The 17,266-nt window shown below is 50.6% G+C and overlaps 6 protein-coding genes across 6 annotated transcripts; 5 read left to right on the top strand and 1 right to left on the bottom strand.

The window, feature by feature from the left end:
* Window positions 1–4,152: 4,152 nt before the first annotated feature.
* Window positions 4,153–5,382, bottom strand: B0T15DRAFT_437997 (uncharacterized protein). Its single transcript, XM_062865862.1, has 4 exons — window positions 4,920–5,382; window positions 4,685–4,858; window positions 4,570–4,628; window positions 4,153–4,509 (listed from the first exon to the last, which is right to left on the bottom strand). Exons 1-4 carry the CDS (start codon window positions 5,193–5,195, stop codon window positions 4,389–4,391), a joined length of 630 nt encoding a protein of 209 aa, XP_062718725.1. The 5' UTR covers window positions 5,196–5,382; the 3' UTR covers window positions 4,153–4,388.
* Window positions 5,383–5,983: 601 nt separating this feature from the next.
* B0T15DRAFT_259541 (uncharacterized protein) lies at window positions 5,984–6,795 on the top strand. The gene is made up of 3 exons (XM_062863305.1): window positions 5,984–6,183; window positions 6,248–6,631; window positions 6,694–6,795. Exons 1-3 carry the CDS (start codon window positions 6,174–6,176, stop codon window positions 6,711–6,713), a joined length of 414 nt encoding a protein of 137 aa, XP_062718724.1. The 5' UTR covers window positions 5,984–6,173; the 3' UTR covers window positions 6,714–6,795.
* Window positions 6,796–7,009: 214 nt separating this feature from the next.
* Window positions 7,010–7,620, top strand: B0T15DRAFT_402100 (uncharacterized protein; the record flags this gene model as incomplete). Its single annotated transcript, XM_062865138.1, has 2 exons — window positions 7,010–7,285; window positions 7,348–7,620. The coding sequence occupies 2 exons, from the start codon at window positions 7,010–7,012 to the stop codon at window positions 7,618–7,620; spliced, it is 549 nt and encodes a 182-aa protein (XP_062718723.1).
* Window positions 7,621–8,424: 804 nt separating this feature from the next.
* B0T15DRAFT_437992 (lysophospholipase) lies at window positions 8,425–10,611 on the top strand (the record flags this gene model as incomplete). The annotated part of the gene is made up of 4 exons (XM_062865861.1): window positions 8,425–8,543; window positions 8,608–9,165; window positions 9,230–9,379; window positions 9,461–10,611. Exons 1-4 carry the CDS (start codon window positions 8,501–8,503, stop codon window positions 10,609–10,611), a joined length of 1,902 nt encoding a protein of 633 aa, XP_062718722.1. The 5' UTR covers window positions 8,425–8,500.
* Window positions 10,612–14,492: 3,881 nt separating this feature from the next.
* On the top strand, window positions 14,493–15,519 carry B0T15DRAFT_259523 (uncharacterized protein). Its single transcript, XM_062863304.1, has one exon. It carries the CDS (start codon window positions 14,758–14,760, stop codon window positions 15,373–15,375), a length of 618 nt encoding a protein of 205 aa, XP_062718721.1. The 5' UTR covers window positions 14,493–14,757; the 3' UTR covers window positions 15,376–15,519.
* A 344-nt stretch (window positions 15,520–15,863) lies between these two features.
* On the top strand, window positions 15,864–16,489 carry B0T15DRAFT_259503 (uncharacterized protein). Its single transcript, XM_062863303.1, has one exon. The coding sequence runs from the start codon at window positions 15,974–15,976 to the stop codon at window positions 16,385–16,387; it is 414 nt and encodes a 137-aa protein (XP_062718720.1). The 5' UTR covers window positions 15,864–15,973; the 3' UTR covers window positions 16,388–16,489.
* The last annotated feature ends 777 nt before the right edge of the window (window positions 16,490–17,266 follow it).

The following is a 17,266-nucleotide window of genomic DNA, read 5'->3' as shown; positions in this document are numbered from 1 at the left end:
GTGCAACTAACTAGCTCAATAATATACTGAACAATAGCCTGCTCTTCGGATTCAGTGATGTGACGAAACCACAGGCAGTCCTGCCTCTGAAAGGGTTCGCCGGTCGAAGGTACTGCTGGTCGGACTGTAGGTCTCGGTGAAGCCAAAAGGTTCACAACAATGCTTGTCGCAATGTCTGCACAATAGGTAAGGACTATTGCTTGAATTGCTCACTGGAGGACTCCTAGAGCCCTCCCTAACGAATGACTCTATACTAGCTATTTTTCTATAGACGCCCGCGCTCGCCGTCGTCCTCGGGCGTCCATGGTCGCTGGTACTCGCCAGCGTCCTCGGGCGTCCATACGGACGTTCCTGGACGCTGTCGTCCATCAGCGTCCATGTGGGGCATCCTGCTGCCTTGTGCTTTCTGATTGGTAACCTCATCACCTACATGGCCCCACCAGGTTGGGTTATATAGTTAGTTCGTAACAAGTGAGCTTCTTCAAATTGGCCGTACAATCGCGTTACGTCGTAGAGCTTAGCTGCGGCTCGAAGGCTTAAACTTTTGTTATTTCGAATAGCCTCGAGGGCCAAGATTACCCTTGCTTCCTTGGAAGTAGAAGCTATATTAGGTTGTAGAAAAGAATGATGTTATATGCAAGGAGGACGCGTTATAGTGAGGGCTATAACACTCGCTTATATGTAACACTCGCTTATAAATCACGTTATTCTAACGTAATCACCCTATTTGCCTAGCCTTTTTCAGTTGCAGTAAATAGCCAGTCCTTTAGTTCGTCCCTAGCGATAGGAAACTACTGTTATTAAATATTCTTACCCTTGAAAATAACAGCTGGTGAGAGTAATACCCCTATCGTAGAGACACACTCTAAGAAGGAGGTCCACACATATAAACTAGAGACATTCTAACGTACATTATCAGCGAGTCGTACATATTAACGGGTCATATACTTCCCTATACGACATGCCACCTCTACACTTAACACTGATTTTCTCAATAACCCAATATACCCTCTACTTCAAAGGAAGCTAGAGTAACCTTAGCATTAGAAGCCCTTCAAAATGACGAAAATCTAAGCCTCCGAGCTGCAGCCAAGCTCTATAACGTACTAGCTATGACTCTCTCTAACCGACGCGCCAGCTGGCCTACATAACGCGATCTTCCAGCCAACTCGCGTAAGCTCACCAATCTAGAAGAGAAGGCGATAGTTCAGTATATAATTGAGCTATCTGCATGCGTATTCTCACCTAGACTAAGTGGTGTGGAAGATATAGCTAACCATCTACTATGCGAACGCAGTGCGCCCCCTATCGGCAAGCTCTGGGCGCATCGGTTTATTAAACGCCAGGTAGAGCTCTATATGCGTTATACCCATCGATATAATTACTAAAGGGCTAAGTGTGAGGATCTAAGGATTATCGGGGAGTAGTTTGCGCTCGTACAAAACACTAAGGCCAAGTATGGCATCGTGGATGATGATATCTATAACTTTGACGAGACTGGGTTTATAATGGGCATGATCTGCCTGGGCGTAGTAGTTACAACCTTGGATGGCTTCAGCAGGGCCAAGCTGGCCCAGCCTGGCAACCGCGAATGGGCAACAGTGATCTAGAGAGGTAATGCTCTTAGCTGGGCCATCCCACTCTTTATCATCCTAGCCGCGCAGTACCACCTCGCCAACTGGTATACCGAATATAACCTCTCAGCAGACTAGCGTATTATAACTACTAACAATGGCTAGACTACCAATATAGTAGGCCTAGATTGGATCAAGCACTTCGACCTCTATATAGCACCTCGTAGAAAGGGCAAAAAGCGGTTGTTGATCCTTGATGGCCATGAAAGCCACCACTCTACCGAATTCGAGCTCTACTACTAGGAGAATAATATTATTACGCTTTGCATACCTCCGTATTCCTCCTATAAGCTCTAGCCACTCGATGTTAGCTGCTTTAGGCCGTTGAAACAGTTATACGGTCGCCAGATTAAGGACTTAATACGCGTGTATATTAACTATATTAGCAAGCTCGAGTTCCTCTGCGGCTTTCGCAAGGCCTTCTTTGCTTCTATGATGGAGAAGAACATATAGGGTGGCTTTATAGAGGCTAGCCTAGTACCATACAATCCAAAGAGAGTCCTTTCTATACTAGATGTAAAGCTTTGTACACCAATACCTCCAACCTTACGACCTAGCACTGTACAATCTTAGGTCTTCTAGACACTATATAACCCCCGAGAAGCCGAATCACAATTAACACTTATCAAGACTTGTATTGCCAACCATTAAAATAGCTCTCCAACTTCAATATTAGGTGCTGTAGATCAACTTACTAAGGGTACAATAGCTATAATACACTAGATGGCCCTCCTTCAATCAGAGTTCTCTTCGCTCTGCAAGGCTAACGAGGTACTAAGCAAGCGCCAGAGAGCCAAAAGAAGATGCGTGCAGCTTGGAGGATCACTTACAGTATAGGATACAAAGGATCTACTGGACTAGAAGGCTGTAGTTAGGGAGGTGGTATAAGAAACGCAGCTTGATAGCGGTAGTATAGGGGGGGGTTATACGAAGGTTCAGTGCTATAGTGTATATGACAAGCCTAGTTATAATGTATATACGTGCCAGAAAGTTGCAACATCATCTGATTCATCTATTTCTAATGTAATTATAGTTGGTTGCTAGTATTGATATATTGTAAATATAAATAGTTGTTATAGGGGTAGGGAGAGTATACGACTTGCTGATATATTGTCACGAATTAAGCCAACAGGACAGCTGCAGATGGGACAACCCGCCGGGTGGCGCAGGGCGCACCCGAACCAATCATTCAGGACCAATAAGAAGGAGCTCTAAGGTGCTCTAGAGAGCAGACGAGAGCTCAGGAAACTAAGCCAATCAGCATGAAGGAACGGAAGCTCTTGATGGAGTCAACAGAGCACCAAGCTCTAGGGAGCTCTATAGAGCACATGAGAGCACCCAAGATAGCCAGTATATAGTCACTTGTTCTGGAGGACTCTGGGAGTTCTCCAGTGAGCAATACAAGCAGTAAGGTAGCCCTACGTTACTATGCAGATATTGCGACTTGCATTGTTGTAAACCTTTTGGCTTTACCGAGACCTACAGTCCGACCAGCAGATACCTTCGACCGGCGAACCCTTTCAGAGGCAGAACTGCCTGTAGTTTCATTACACACACCCTCTCAACTAAATCTATATTAATTCCGCCCAACCAGCTCAAAACAAATGAAACTACTCGGAATTATCTTCCTCTGACATTTCCACAACTATCTGATAGGTACGCGTATTGTGGCTTAGTTCGCCGCAGTTGCCATAACGCTGCATATACGTCTCGATCCTCAGCTTCTAACTACTACCCGCCTATGTTTCCTCCTTTATCTGCATCTCAACCTCTCTCTAACCCTCCACATCCTATATGTCCTATATAGAAAGCAATCCTCCTTGCCACAACCGTTGTTTTTAGCTCTCTAGCATTTCCTTAACGTCTTATTTATAGCTCGGAGGCTCTAGTTCTCTATCTATAACAATACTAACTAATATATAACCTTGGATATCCCTTTTATAAATATATTAACCACTCTTAAGATCTTAGTAAAAGAGCTATTTTAATACTAGGTAATTTAATTCTTAATAGGAGTAGACTATAAAAAGGCTTTTATTAGCTTGTTGTCATGAATCAACCATATATGGCGGCCGGGTGGGGCGTGACCCCGGAACCCCGAGCCAATGGCCGGCAGGGACGGCAGGATCACCAAGATCAATCGGGGACTGGTGATCCCGGTGAGCGGCTCACCTACGATCACCGGGCCGAGGTGATCGCTAGTGATCTAGGTACGAAGATACCTAGAGGAGGAAGCTGTATATAGTTCTATCATTCTGTCGCTCATTTAGATAGCTAGCTTCCTCAGTGAGCAATTCAAGCAGTAGCCTTCACCTACTGTGCAGACATTGCGACTTGCAGTGTTGTGAACCTTTTGGCTTCACCGAGATCTACAGTCCGACCAGCAGTACCTTCGACCGGCGAACCCTTTCAGAGACAGGACTGCCTGTGGTTTCGTCACACTAGGCCGCTGCAGGTTCATGACACTAGAGCAGTCAACCGCTTTTAAGAAGCCTGCTGTAATTTTCATTCTCATAATCACGCCAGTTATGCATTAATTGCGACAGACAAGTCGTATGCCAGCAACGAGTACGACTGGGGTCATCTTCGTCATCATCGCCCCTACTACCATCGCGACCGTCACCGGTCCAGAAGAGAACGAGACTGGTATCATGATTATTCTGATCACCGAGCCGAGCAGAAGACGTCTGGTGCCACTGAGAAGCGCCCCGAGCCCAGCATGCGTAGTTGGCGCGAGACCAGACACCTGGAACTTTAAGCTTGGGAAGGCCGGGTTGCTGGCGGCCCAACGGTTGGTAATAGCTGCTGCTCCCGGGACTCTGCTGCACTCTTTTCCAGGTCGTGTTGTTTTGGCTTCTTCCACCATGCTAGGCCCCTAATGAGATGGTCAGCAACTTACTCTGAATGGCACAGAGAGACTGCCAGCGATACATACCTCATCATCCGTGCGATTCGCACGTCCAAGTCGTAATATACCATGCAAGCATAGCAACCCTGTGGACAGAATCAGCGAAACTCCGTCTCCCCACATATCGGACAGGACTCCTGACCAAGAAGCCACTCAGTAGCCATGCAAACGCAACAATGAAGCTGAAAGCAAGCACCACCCTCCACTGCGAGCAGCGGTGCTGGGTGACGACCCTTGTATTGCCCGTGCTGGAGTTCCAATAGACAATCCAGTAGTTGTTAAACCAGCTCGAGGTGCAAGTGTTTGTTCCGGTGAGCTATAATACTGTTAGTCTATCGCAGATGCCATCTCGGTGGCTGGTCGGATGTTGTGCTTACATCTTCAAGCAAGGCAAAGCAGACGATCCAGCAGATAAAGAGTGCAAAGTCAATGGGGAAAAGCTGGAACGAGTATTTAAGAGGAGGAACCAGGATAAGGGTCAGGGCTACGCTGATGGCAGCGATGGATATAGCGTAGACCAAACGAGAGTCGGTAGGGCCATTAATGCGGTTGAGAATGTAAAAGAACCGTGCGAGAATGCCAAGGATGATGACACAACAACCACACTCAAAGACGCGGAGACACGAAGAAATGACCTTGTGAGCTGTACCCATGGCAGTAGTCGTGGCAATCGTAGAAAGGATCCTTTTGCTTGGTTGTGGATCTTTGCCTTCTCTTCAGGTATCGAGTGTGAACAATCGATGGCGGCCTTTGCGAGGATCGTTTATAACAAGCCCGCATTCACGTAGAATTGGAGAGGGGCATCAAAGGCGGGCCCATGATGTCGGGTGTGGACTCATGATGCCTCGTCTATAGTAGAGAGACCTGATGCCGGTCTGGATCGATCGGTTAGACTGTCGGAGCCGAGAGCGTGACTAAAACGATCATGCACGCACTGGGATAGTTGAGGTTCATCCCTGTCCGTCGCTTACCCAAACTCATACTTGGCATACGTCGTTCAATGAAAGGCAAATTCGTTGGGTGTCGGCGTATGGCTAGATGCTCCTGTTCAAGATCCAAGTTCAAGATTGACTCACCTTCCCAAGGATTCGATTGCCCTTCACAGTTCACAGGTCCTCGTAAATCAAAAGCTATTGCTGTCGATCTGTGATCATTGAACTTTCTTGGGGGGACATCCGGCGAGGCCAGAAAGTCGCCGCCTACCACGAGTAGGGAACGAGATGTAAGCCTAGCTCATTATCTGATGACAGTGATGTCACTATTACTATATCGCCCTCCTGGCAGATAAGCGGGGGTCATTAGAAACCAGCGTTGATGCCAAAGGTCCAGGCCTCTTGCACACCCACACCTCTCTAGACCTCCGGATGTACTTAGACTCCAACTCGCTCGCATGTTGAGGCGCTCAACAAGGGGCCTAGCTAGAGCATGATAGCAACTAATGGAACATTTCCATGTCTAGGATCGTCTGCATTGTGATATTCAGGTGCAACGCCCCAGTAGAGAGAGGTTAACTATATAAAGAAGTTTTTGGAGGTGGACAACCGGTCTTCCTGTAGCTGCTATGACAAGTGCGCAAGTTGAATCCGTTACCACCCTTGCAACTGGACTGTAATACCGACGACGCAGCGAGAATGGTTCCCGGTAAGAAAAAAAATCTTCTAAGGCGCTTCTATATTTTGTTTCGTTAATTTCTTGTTTCACACAGAGTTATCCATTCGAAACCTGGCTTCGCGAGAAATTACAGTCGTCATCGTCAATCACAGCCCCGAGATGCTTGAGCTCGATACCGACTCCGTGAAGCTCTGGCGAGGGAAATGGGAAGAAGGCATTGTCGGATCGGTGGTACCCCAGGCAATCAGGCCTGGTGAGAGCGTCCTCTGGCGCTGCAAGTCGAGAGGCGTGGCCCAGGGCATCGAGGGTTCCGTGACCTTCCAAATCGCGGGCCCCCCACCCCATGACAGGGTTCGGTTCAACTGGAAGAACCGCTATTTTGGCCCCAACGCATATATCGCGCAGAGTACTCGAAAGGGATACAAGATTGAAGTGGAGGGGGGTGAAGGGGCCCGTGCTGTTGTTGTCTTCGTGCTTGGTCAGTGGTATTTGCCTGCACCCCGCATACTATTTCCTCGCCACTGAACTCTCAGCCAATAGGACCGCAATCGAGCACATGATTTCGACGAGTACATGTTGAGAGGAAGCAACGTGCTAAGAGAGGAGGGTGAGGAGGTGGGGTCTCATTCACAACGATCGTTATGAGCTCATAGGTTCATCATGTAGAGATGCGGGACAAGAGCGGGTGAAGCGTACACCCAGACCCTGGAGGGTTGGGTTTATCATGTTTTATAATTTGATGCTCTTCTCTCCGTTCGGATTTCGATCTCCCCGGCATTTTTCTCAAACCAAGTTGAGAAAAACAGACGCCACAAACTTGACGTTCAAAAAATCCACTTCCTCATCATTCATCACCATGGGGTCTGTCTCTAAAGTGTTCTCGGTAATTCTCCGCCTCGGAGAATTGGTGGGTGGTGTAATTGTTTTGGCGTTGCTTGGCCGGTTCCTCTATATCGTGGGCGAGGCGAATGTCTACGCCGACTCTCGTATCATTTACACGACCGTTGTTTCGTGCATTGCCATAGCTCTTTCTATACTTTTCATGCCTCCATTCACCTGTTCTTTCATGGCCTTCCCCATCGATTTTATCTTGTTTACTTTATTCTTGGTAGCATTCTGTCTCCTGGAAACGGTTCGCAACACAAACCCCCTCTTAAGATTTCACAGGTTGGAATATTCTAACCCTTCCTCAAGCTCACTGGTACGGACACCTGTAATGCGGTCTGGTATTGGAGCTACTGGGGCTACCTTTGGGGCGGATTCTGGAGGACTCCAGTTGTCGTCACTGGTCCTGGAGACATTGGTTGGGCTGGATGCGCATCTTGGAGAACAGTCCTTGCCTTCACCTTTCTCTCATCAATGGCCTTTTTGTTCAGCTCGGTTCTGGTAGGAACATTCCTTTTCACGTGTTCTCACTGTCCTGGGGAATTGAGGCTGACCCAAGGTAGGGCGTGTGCGTTGTCATGAAGTACCGAGAAGAAAGGAGGCACTCCGCCCAGAACAGTGATCCCGGCGCGAAAACGGGTTAGGGAAACTGTTGGTTTGGGGCCAAATGGGCATATCCGTGGGTGCCTTGCTGACTGGCTTTTGTAACGGAAAACAGCACTTAATGGCATTGTATACTTAGCTGAGATTGTTTGATATTCTTATTTCTCCTACATTCTTCCCATAGTTTTTCCTGCAAAACAAAACAAGTCTGGATCGGGTGGGAGCCTTGCCTGCTACACATACAGACTGGCACTTCTTGCAGATTACGAATGGGTGTTTAGGTAGACCAGTGAATTGACGTGGTGTCCATGTTCGTTTGTAGATCACGTTCGAATGCGTTTTTCGAAGTGGTAACAATAAACCCTCGCCAGCTGACGTCTGTTGCCCAACCGCTTCGTCCTAGCGCCGGAGGCTCTTCTCCTTCCCCCAAGCGTCGCTTCCTCGGCTGCCCAGAGGCAAGAATGTGCATCGGGCCTCTCTTGTCGGACAGATCTCCTAAGAGATAATGAACAGGTTGCTAGCTAGATAGTTCCATTTTGAGGCTGTGCGATCGGACCGAACTACGTGACGGATGCTGGCTCACAGAAGTACCGTTGGCGGGAGAGAATGACAAAAGTCTTGAGACCTGGAGGGCCCTGCGTCTCATCTTGATGTCATTCTTACGTAACGATGCGACTCATGCGATTGAAGTCTATCGGCGAATGTTCTGGCCCTTTATCTCAAGATGAGGGTTAGTTTTAACGGAATATCAGTTCCCCTATTCTCTGACAGAAAACGCATCGTCTTCAGTTGTCAAACCAGCTGATTGTCTTCTTATGCTTTCTGCAATCTACCAGTGCAGGTAACTCGCTGGCCTTTCATGATGAATTCCATCCTAGTGATGATGTTTACGACTTTAACTGGTGAGTCGGTCCGCTTTGCAGCTCTGTGCCATCCGTTAGCGAGTTATTTGACAAGCAAAGGCAGGCTGTGCAGCCAGTTTTCAGATCGGTGAAGGACGCACGTCGCTTGACCAGCGTGGGAAGGCTGATGCTCCTGATGGTTACAGTCCAGCGCCTGTCCCCTGCCCCGAAACGCCTCCAGCTGTCCGGAGCGCAGAAGGTTTGTCGCCCGAAGAAACTACATGGTTGAAACAGAGGGGCAATGCCACAACGTCAGCACTTGTGGATGTGCTGGAAAGAGCGAATATCACGGGGTTGGATGTCAGAGGTTATATACAAAGCGTCGTGGACAGTGGCTTCATGTTGTCAAGGATAGGAATAGCTATGTCTGGTGGAGGATACCGTGCCTTGATGAATGGTGCAGGAGCTATATCTGCGTTCGATAACCGCACCCCTAACTCAACCGCGCCTGGCCAAGTAGGGGGCGTGCTCCAGGCGGCCACGTACCTCAGCGGACTGTCCGGAGGAAGCTGGTTAGTGGGAAGCCTTTATACCCAGAACTTCACCACGGTGGACTCTATAATCCATGCTCGCGAAGGCTTCTTAAGCGAGCTTTGGGAATTCAACGAGACTATCTTCGAAGGTCATTCTAGCCCCCCTTGTGTCTGGCAACCACACCAGGTTCTTTACTAATACTATATATGTAGGCCCGGCTACCTTATCCGCCCGCGACTATTACCAACAACTCCAAGACGCGGTGGACGCCAAAGCCGCTGCTGGCTATAACACGGCCATCACGGATTATTGGGGCAGGTCATTGTCATACCAGCTCGTCAATGCCACTGATGGGGGTCCAGGTACGTACGGAAAACAACCGATAAGCCTGTATTCCGTGACCAAACGTGCTCTAACATATATATATATATATATATAAATAGGCTATACATTCTCTTCGATCGCCACCGACACGGCTTTCATAGAAGCCTCAATACCCATGCCCATCGTCGTGGCTGTGGAGAGACCTGCCGGCCAGCTCCAGATATTGGGGAATTCGACCGTCTTCGAGTTCAATCCGTGGGAGTTAGGGTCCTACGATCCCGGAAACCCCGCATTTGCGCCTTTGCGATATGTCGGATCGCAGTTCACTAACGGAAGCCTCCGTTCCGGCAGCAAGTGCATCGCTGGCGTCGACAACGTGGGTTTCGTTATGGGTACGTCGTCATCGCTGTTCAACCAGGCCTTCCTGCAGATCAGCAAGATGGAAAACGGCGCGTCAGGTTTTCTCATTCAATCTTTAAACGCGACTCTGGCCCAGATCGGCGAGGACAATAGGGATATTGCAAGCTGGCCTAACCCATTCTTCCAATACAACGCCGAGGTCAACCAGAACGCAAACTCGTCGCTCCTTACCTTGGTTGATGGTGGTGAAGACCTCCAAAATATACCGTTGCATCCGCTGATCTGGTCCCTTCGCAATGTCGACGTGATCCTCGCAGTTGACAGCTCGGCCGACACGCCAACCAACTGGCCAAATGGCACGGCGCTTGTGGCGACATACCAACGGTCAATCGGCAACTATTCCAAAGATGCTTCCGCATTTCCATCTGTGCCAGACCAGAACACATTTATCAACCTTGGGCTAAATGCTCGTCCTACGTTTTTCGGCTGCGACCCGGATAATATGACCGGACCTGGGCCCCTCGTCGTTTACCTTCCCAATGCCCCATATACATTCTACTCCAACGTCTCAACGTTCGACATGGAATATCCCACGGAGGAGCGGCAAGCGATCATCTACAATGGCTACAATACCGTGACAATGGCCAACGCTAGTCTAGACGCTCAGTGGCCTGCTTGTCTTGGATGTGCCATTCTTTCGCGGAGCTTTCACCGGACCAATACGGAGTTCCCGGCCGTGTGTGTCGGCTGCTTTGAGAGATATTGCTGGAACGGTACCGTCAACTCAACGACCCCGGTGGTGTACGAGCCTGGTCAGATCGTGATCGCATCGGGTACCTGCGATCGAACCGCTTTCTCAGCTGCTATTTACGTTGTTTTTTTCGCGCTGCTTTTCACCCTATTGTCTTAATGCACCTAGGTAACGAGGTTTCATTCATTAAGTACCATTTGACATTCTGCCGTCGGTAATAAAGGACCTGGAACCAGATGTTGCTAGGCTTAACGAGCCTGTTTTCCAGAATCAATCCCCTTATATCTTTCTTGATCTTCTCCCTGGGCTTGGCCGTCATTGGCTACCTCTAAGATGGCACGCGACCCTTGACGACTCCCCTGGGCTTCGCTACAGCAGCCTTTCGCGCATCAGCATTCCTCCGCCTGGTTGTGTAATGAAACTATTTAGCTAGCGTTTATACAAGGAACCGTTTTTAAGAAACGCCACAAAGCGCCAGTTGGTGCTTTCCGACAACGCCCTGCCACGACTAGGCCGGCTCTCCAACGCCAAAGGGCGTTTGATGACACTACCGCCTCCATCTCCCCAACCTCGTGCCGTGCCAAGTGTGAAGAGAGGATGGTGGTCGTGTCAAGTCGATGTCTTTCGTGGAGAGCGTGCTGGCCGGCAGCTCGCTATCGCGAACAAGCACATTCCGATCTACTTGCGCCGCTTCATCTTCCCTAGCCATCCTCCGGACCACCGCGCTGGACGTCTTCCAGACATCCCCTTCCGGAACCCCCGCCAGCCAGTACAGCCCAATCATCCCTACCAGGTTAAGCACCACATACCCCCGCCAAATCCCATAGATCCGCCAGCGCTGGCCATACTCCACTCCTACGCTCGTCAAGGACGCGTTCGTGTCCGCCAGCATCCAGAACTGGCATGCCTCGGTCGCCGTAGAATTGTACACCTGTCCGCCCGCCATATCTGTGAAGGGGGCCATGTACTGACCGCAGGTCATGCCAGCGAGTGGGTTAAGCCACAGAAGCTCAAGAGGGGAGCAGGCCACAGGCGTGTTGGCGATGCCGATGGAGAGGAGGGCACCGATTAGGTAGGCGAAAGGGAGATGCGGTATATGAAGGTCCAGAAGCTGGGGAGGGCCGAGGGCGGGCACATGACGCTAGGGGAATGTATGTCAGCACGGGCGCCCGGTCGACGGAAAGGGAAGGAAGAGGAAGCGCAGGGGGGACCCAACCCGCAGAAGATCAGGGACATGGCAAACAACAACAGTGCAAACGTTGCAACGACCTCGGCGGTTGACACGCAGCGGCATTAGCAGGGCACAAGACCGGATTCTTGTGAGCGAACTCTAGAGAATGGGTTGCGCGGTGCTTATCGTTAAGAACGACGCCTCCGACGAGGATAACGTCCACTACGCGCTATAGCAGGTGCCAAACCTCAAGGGAATCATCAAATTCTCTAAGGCCCTCTACGACCAAGCCTCCACGCGTATGACGCTCGACGAGTGGAACAGCGATGTCTCCTTTAAGGTGAAGGGAAGACGGGGTCTTGGAAAAGGCGTCCCCACTTCAGCCCAGAACCCCAAGCAGCTAGCGGCTTCAATAGCATCATTTCATCATCGAATGAGACCGAGTAGCGCACTCAGCCTGACTCAGGTTAACCAGCACCATTTCCCCGGGTCGATGCTTGAAGTTAATCCAAGGAAATCATACTAATTTTGCCCAGACAACAACTTCCTAAGGTCTCTCTTAGATATAAGTCGGACCCCCCCGATTCCGAACACCCTACATTCCGAACACTTTGTAAGCCCACACCGCTTTTTCGACCCCCTCAGTTCAACTTACCACAACTCAGTCAATTCTAAGTTAAATCACTTCATTTTTTGGGCAATAGTATCGTCAGTTTACGATGGTTTACTCGGAACAAGATTTACAAGATGCGGTTGCTAAGTACCGTCGCGGTGGCTATTTAGCGCGAAGCATCAGCCGGGAATTCGGCATCCCAATGACTACCTTATACGACCGCCTCCACGGCTCGCAGACCCATTCTATTGCCGCCGAACCGTAACAGACTCTTAGCCGGGTACAGGAAGATCATCTTACCCGATGGGTCTTGACCCAGGCCGCCCTCGGTGTTCCACCAACCCATACCCAGATCAGGGAGTTCGCCAGCCGAGTTCTACAGGCACAGGGAGCCACCCGTACAACCATTGGAAAGGGCTGGATAACCCGGTTTCTTTGTAGAAACCCGGTTATCCGAACCCAGAGAGGCCGTAAGATCGACTCAGCTCGTATCAACGGCGCCACTAACGCGGTCATCCGTAGCTGGTTCCCACTACTAAAGATCCCAGCTATTAAGGACATCTTACCTGCCAACCGCTGGAACTTTGACGAATTCGGCCTTATGGAAGGTCAGGGTATCAACGGCTTGGTAGTTGGAAGTGCCCACACACGCGCAGTGCAACGGAAAGTCCCTGGTTCGCGTGCATGGACCTCCTTCTTGGAGTGTGTCTCTGCGATAGGGGTATTACTCCTACCAGCTGTCATTTTCAAGGGCAAGAGCGTTCAACAGCAGTGGTTCCCTATCGTCAAGGACGAACTGAAGGACTGGCTATTCACTGCAACCGATAAAGGCTAGGTGAATAGGGTGATTGCGTTGGAATGGCTGCAACGGGTCTTCATCCCTCGGACCTAGCCGTAGGATCCCTCCCAGAGGCGTCTGTTGATACTGGACGGTCATGATAGCCATACAACCACTGAATTTATGTGGGAGTGCTTTAACAACAATATCCAACTACTCTTTTTACTAGCCTATACCTCCTACGTTCTCCAGCTGTTGGATTTATCAGTGTTCTCTCCCCTCAAGCACACCTACCGCAAGCTCCTCAACCGTTTGACTAGCTGGTCAGAATATACTGCATTGGGCAAGCAGTTGATGTTAAAGTACCTTGTCCAGGCTCGTAGGGAGTCAATTATAGCTCATAACATCAAAGCTGGGTGGAAGGCATCTGGGTTATGGCCTCTTAGTATGGCCAAACCACTGATGAGCTCTCTCTTGCTGGAAAATTCGAACCGGGCGCCTGACGAAGATGATCTACTACGCCTACTACAGACCCCAGCTCCTACGCTACCTGGCCATCCCACTACTACGGCTAAGGAGGTCGAATTTCAGACTCCACGCAAGAAGGTAGACCTTCGGGATCACCTGACCAACCTGGCCATCCGGCGGCAAGATCTTTCTACGCGACGGCTTCTATTCAAGAAGGTTGAGAAGGCTTTTGATGAGAAGGACTTCCAATTGGCTCGCTTGCAACAGGAAAACGAGGCTCTGAAAGTCCAGTTGGAGGCAGCCCGGCCGTCGAGAAGGAGGAGGGTAGTCCCGGATCCGAATAAGCAGTTCGCTTCCATTGAACAGGTATACCGGGCTCAAATTGAGGCTGGTCGTCTTGAAGAGTCTGGCATTGAAGAGAGCGGGTCAGAAAGCTCCGGCTCAGATGCTTCCTGTATTGTGGTGGGTTGATGATGTTGTAATGTAGTAGGTTGAAGAAGATGGGTGGTTCAGATGCCAAGGCTTACAAAGTGTTCGGAATGTGGGGTGTTCGGAATGGGGGGGGCCCGACTTAAGCGAGCCTGGCTAGCACTGGAGCCTCTTCGAGGGTCGGATACAGTTGGTTCGCGTCCCCGAACAGGGGACGGGACCCTAGCGCCAAAGATGCACCCCTATCGCGAATGCCCAGGGCGCGCGCTAGAGGACTTTGATAGGTATGAACGAAGTAGAATAGGCGACGACTTCCGGCCTCCGTCGCCGGCGCCGTTTGGAGCCGTTACGGAGGCGGCCCCGGCAGAACCTCGGGCGAGTGTTGGCCCGGGCCTGCTGAGTCATCAGTTGCTGGCGTGCGAAAGGGAAGATTCTACAAAGATCGGACAAGGGACGGGCGAGTCAGTCTTCCGTATTTACGTACAGGATTCGAACGGTGGTAAAGTACATGCTATTTATGGTCAGTATTGGTATTTCCCACGGTACTGGTACAATACAGTACAATAAAATCGTATTCTTTTCTCATGCTCCCGTTCACGGGCCCTACTAGGCACCCGAACCTCAGCCTACACTAAAGGTCTTAAAACATTACAAGACTAACATCGGAACCGACTCTAGGTACTCATTCTGTTCCCCAGATCCAACTTCAGGTATCACCCATCCCTCATTGCGACAGCTAGCGCAACACCATCTCTTGCGTCGTCTTTCTCTACTTTAATACACTCATGAGTGACGCGCGACTATTTGTGAGGCGGCTTCAGATGGCTCCGAGCAACTCCCTGAATTATGCTGCCAGGGTTATGGAATGTCGACGGAAGCCAACGCCAATACACTGTTAAAGCCGAAGCCATCGACAGAGCGTCAAGACATGCGCGGCGATTCCATGCTGAGAAGATATCCGTCTTCGCTTCTAATGAACTCGACGACCCAAAACAGCGAGCGGAACATGATCAGCGCACTGACAGCGTACAGACTGCAGCATTTAGAGGGTCTGGTTCCAGTCCATCTCGGCCATGGCGCGTTTCGTCACAGGATCGCGCCCCATCCTGCCATGAGAGGAAGGCGGTCGTCGCGCAGAAGAGACCAAAGACGGCGATCTGGAATACTGGGCCCGACGATGACGATGCCCTGCGCAACCTTGCCGTACTCCGTACTCGGCTACCACTCACCCTGAGCGACGGGGTGGCCATTGTTCCACACACCCCATTTGGTCCAATCCGCCTTGTCGTTCCAACCTCTCCATGTGCGCGCACGCCGACCTGCTCGGGAGGTCCTCGCGCTCGAAGTGGTTGTCTAGCGGTTGCTCTCAACGGTCCGGATGCTCGGCGAGAAATTCGAGGGCCGAGAATACCCTCGCTGTTATTACATCTTAAGGCTGAGATCCATCGAGAAGGGGTGGCATAGGTGTCGCTGTACTGTTGTGCTATAACCGCGATCATCCAGGAGAGAGGGTAGCTACTAATGCAAGCTCTAGTGCTGATGTAGTGAGTTGACGTGCGCAGCGCAATAGGACGGTTCGCAGCCCTGAACCTGAAGGCTGTTGCGTGTTTCATGGCCGACCATGATCAAGGAAGCTTTGTTGAAACCTCAGCTCTGCGTATATGCAACTCAGTTCCAATGGAATTACCTAGGATACTGGTTAGGGTTGGCTAACCGCATCCGAAGCAACCATTCCAAAACATCGTTCTTGGCGCTAGGCAGCAATGTCGTGGCAGCAGCGGGATGGATCCGAAAGACGAGCTGGGAATGCCGATGACTCGATATCCTCCCACAGAACAGCATCTTGGTGCCCAGGTTGATTTTTCAACGTAGTCCCCTCGACGCTCCCTATCTCAACCCTCAGCATCTCATTAAACCCATCGTCTCGGGTGCACTGGTATGTGAATCGAGACCCTCTAATCCTTGTTTTCTCCCCCTTCATTTCTAATATCCGTGTTACCATCGGCGTCTGACTTCCTCAGCTATAAGGTTAGCCAATCCTCGTTCAACAACAACACCAATCATGGCCTTTTCGCAGTCTTCGGCCCTTCAACTGGCGGCCCACGCCTTCGCAACCATCTTCACTGGCTTTGGCATTAACGCAATCCTTCGCCCAACGAACGCCCTGACCTTCTTCGAGTTTGCTCCTCCGGCATCACCCTCTGAGGCCGGGATGGTCGATAGCCTGATGGCTGTCTATGGCGTGCGAGACATCTTCATGGGCGTAGCGATCTACGCGGCCGCGCTGTTGGGTACCAAGAGGTCGCTGGGCCTGACGCTCATCGCCGCAAGCGGTGTTGCCATCGCGGATGGGCTGGTTTGCTATAGCCATGGCCAAGGACACTGGAACCACTGGGGCTACGCGCCCATCATCACCGCCGTTGGCGCCATGCTGCTCGGCCTCTTTGACGGTGCGAACAAGGCGAAGAAGGCCTAACTGAACCTGAGGCGAATACTTTGGCTGATTCATGTACGTCACAATACTGCGAGAGATCTAATGCAAATTCCTCAGGTCAGATCTTTTGGTACTTTGTTAGCCACGATGGGAGCGCCGGATTGAAGATCCGTCTTTCCTATGAGTCCATGCTGCCGCGTTCTCTGCCCTTTCTGCATGAACAGTATGACACTAGCCGGGCCCTGTTATCTCACAGCGCGAGGCTTGTCGGGAGCTGGCAAAGATCCTGCGCTCAAACGATTGCTGTAATGCCAATCACCCATGGACGATCTCAAATGCTTGGTCCTGTCCGTGCAGTGAGTATTTACAATGGCCGCTCTAGCTAAGGTGCACTTGCTTTCCACGGTCTCTTCCTTATCCAGAGGCCTTTTCGTCTGGCAGGAAATGTAGGTGCCAACTTGCAGATATTGGACGTTGGCTGTATCGTGCAATGCTCGCTGGGTGGCCTGCTCATCCGAATTGTCAATATCGCACCCGGACTCTTCACAGAGAGAGCTGCCTTTCGGGAACCGAAGTCGATACAGTACATACGAGACGGGTATTAGTAACAAATGGCGGCCACCAACGTTTGCGCACCGTTGTCCAGGGGCAAAGGACAAGGATTAAAGGTTAAGTGTGTAGGTACCTATGTATATCATGAACTGACTTAATCATATATATAGTACTTTAACCGACGAGTCTGATCATCATCCAAGCTGCACTGGAACTCTTTTCCGTTGTCAAATGGCAAAAGACCCCCCATGCCCTACCCTGTCCATGCCGCAACCAAAATACCCAAAGCCCCGACAACCGTGAGGTCTGAATAACATCGTTTCATAAGGTCAATTCATCAACGAATAGGCAGCGAGAAGCCCGACCCCG

The sequence above is a fragment of the Chaetomium strumarium genome, assembly GCF_033439665.1.
Source record: "Chaetomium strumarium strain CBS 333.67 chromosome Unknown B0T15scaffold_6, whole genome shotgun sequence".
Classification (NCBI taxonomy): Eukaryota; Fungi; Ascomycota; class Sordariomycetes; order Sordariales; family Chaetomiaceae; genus Chaetomium; species Chaetomium strumarium.
This window is presented reverse-complemented; position numbering and strand designations above follow the sequence as displayed.

Bases quoted from the DNA above. Each gene is read 5' to 3' on its own strand.
- B0T15DRAFT_437997 (XM_062865862.1), bottom strand. From the start codon at position 5,195: ATGGGTACAGCTCACAAGGTCATTTCTTCGTGTCTCCGCGTCTTTGAG. The intron at 4,629-4,684 runs GTCAGGAGTCCT...TTCTGTCCACAG, and splicing joins GGCTACTGAGTGGCTTCTTG to GGTTGCTATGCTTGCATGGT. The intron at 4,510-4,569 runs GTATGTATCGCT...CCATCTCATTAG, and splicing joins CGAATCGCACGGATGATGAG to GGGCCTAGCATGGTGGAAGA.
- B0T15DRAFT_259541 (XM_062863305.1), top strand. The intron at 6,632-6,693 runs GTCAGTGGTATT...CTCAGCCAATAG, and splicing joins TGTTGTTGTCTTCGTGCTTG to GACCGCAATCGAGCACATGA.
- B0T15DRAFT_259523 (XM_062863304.1), top strand. From the start codon at position 14,758: ATGCTGCCAGGGTTATGGAATGTCGACGGAAGCCAACGCCAATACACT.
- B0T15DRAFT_259503 (XM_062863303.1), top strand. From the start codon at position 15,974: ATGGCCTTTTCGCAGTCTTCGGCCCTTCAACTGGCGGCCCACGCCTTC.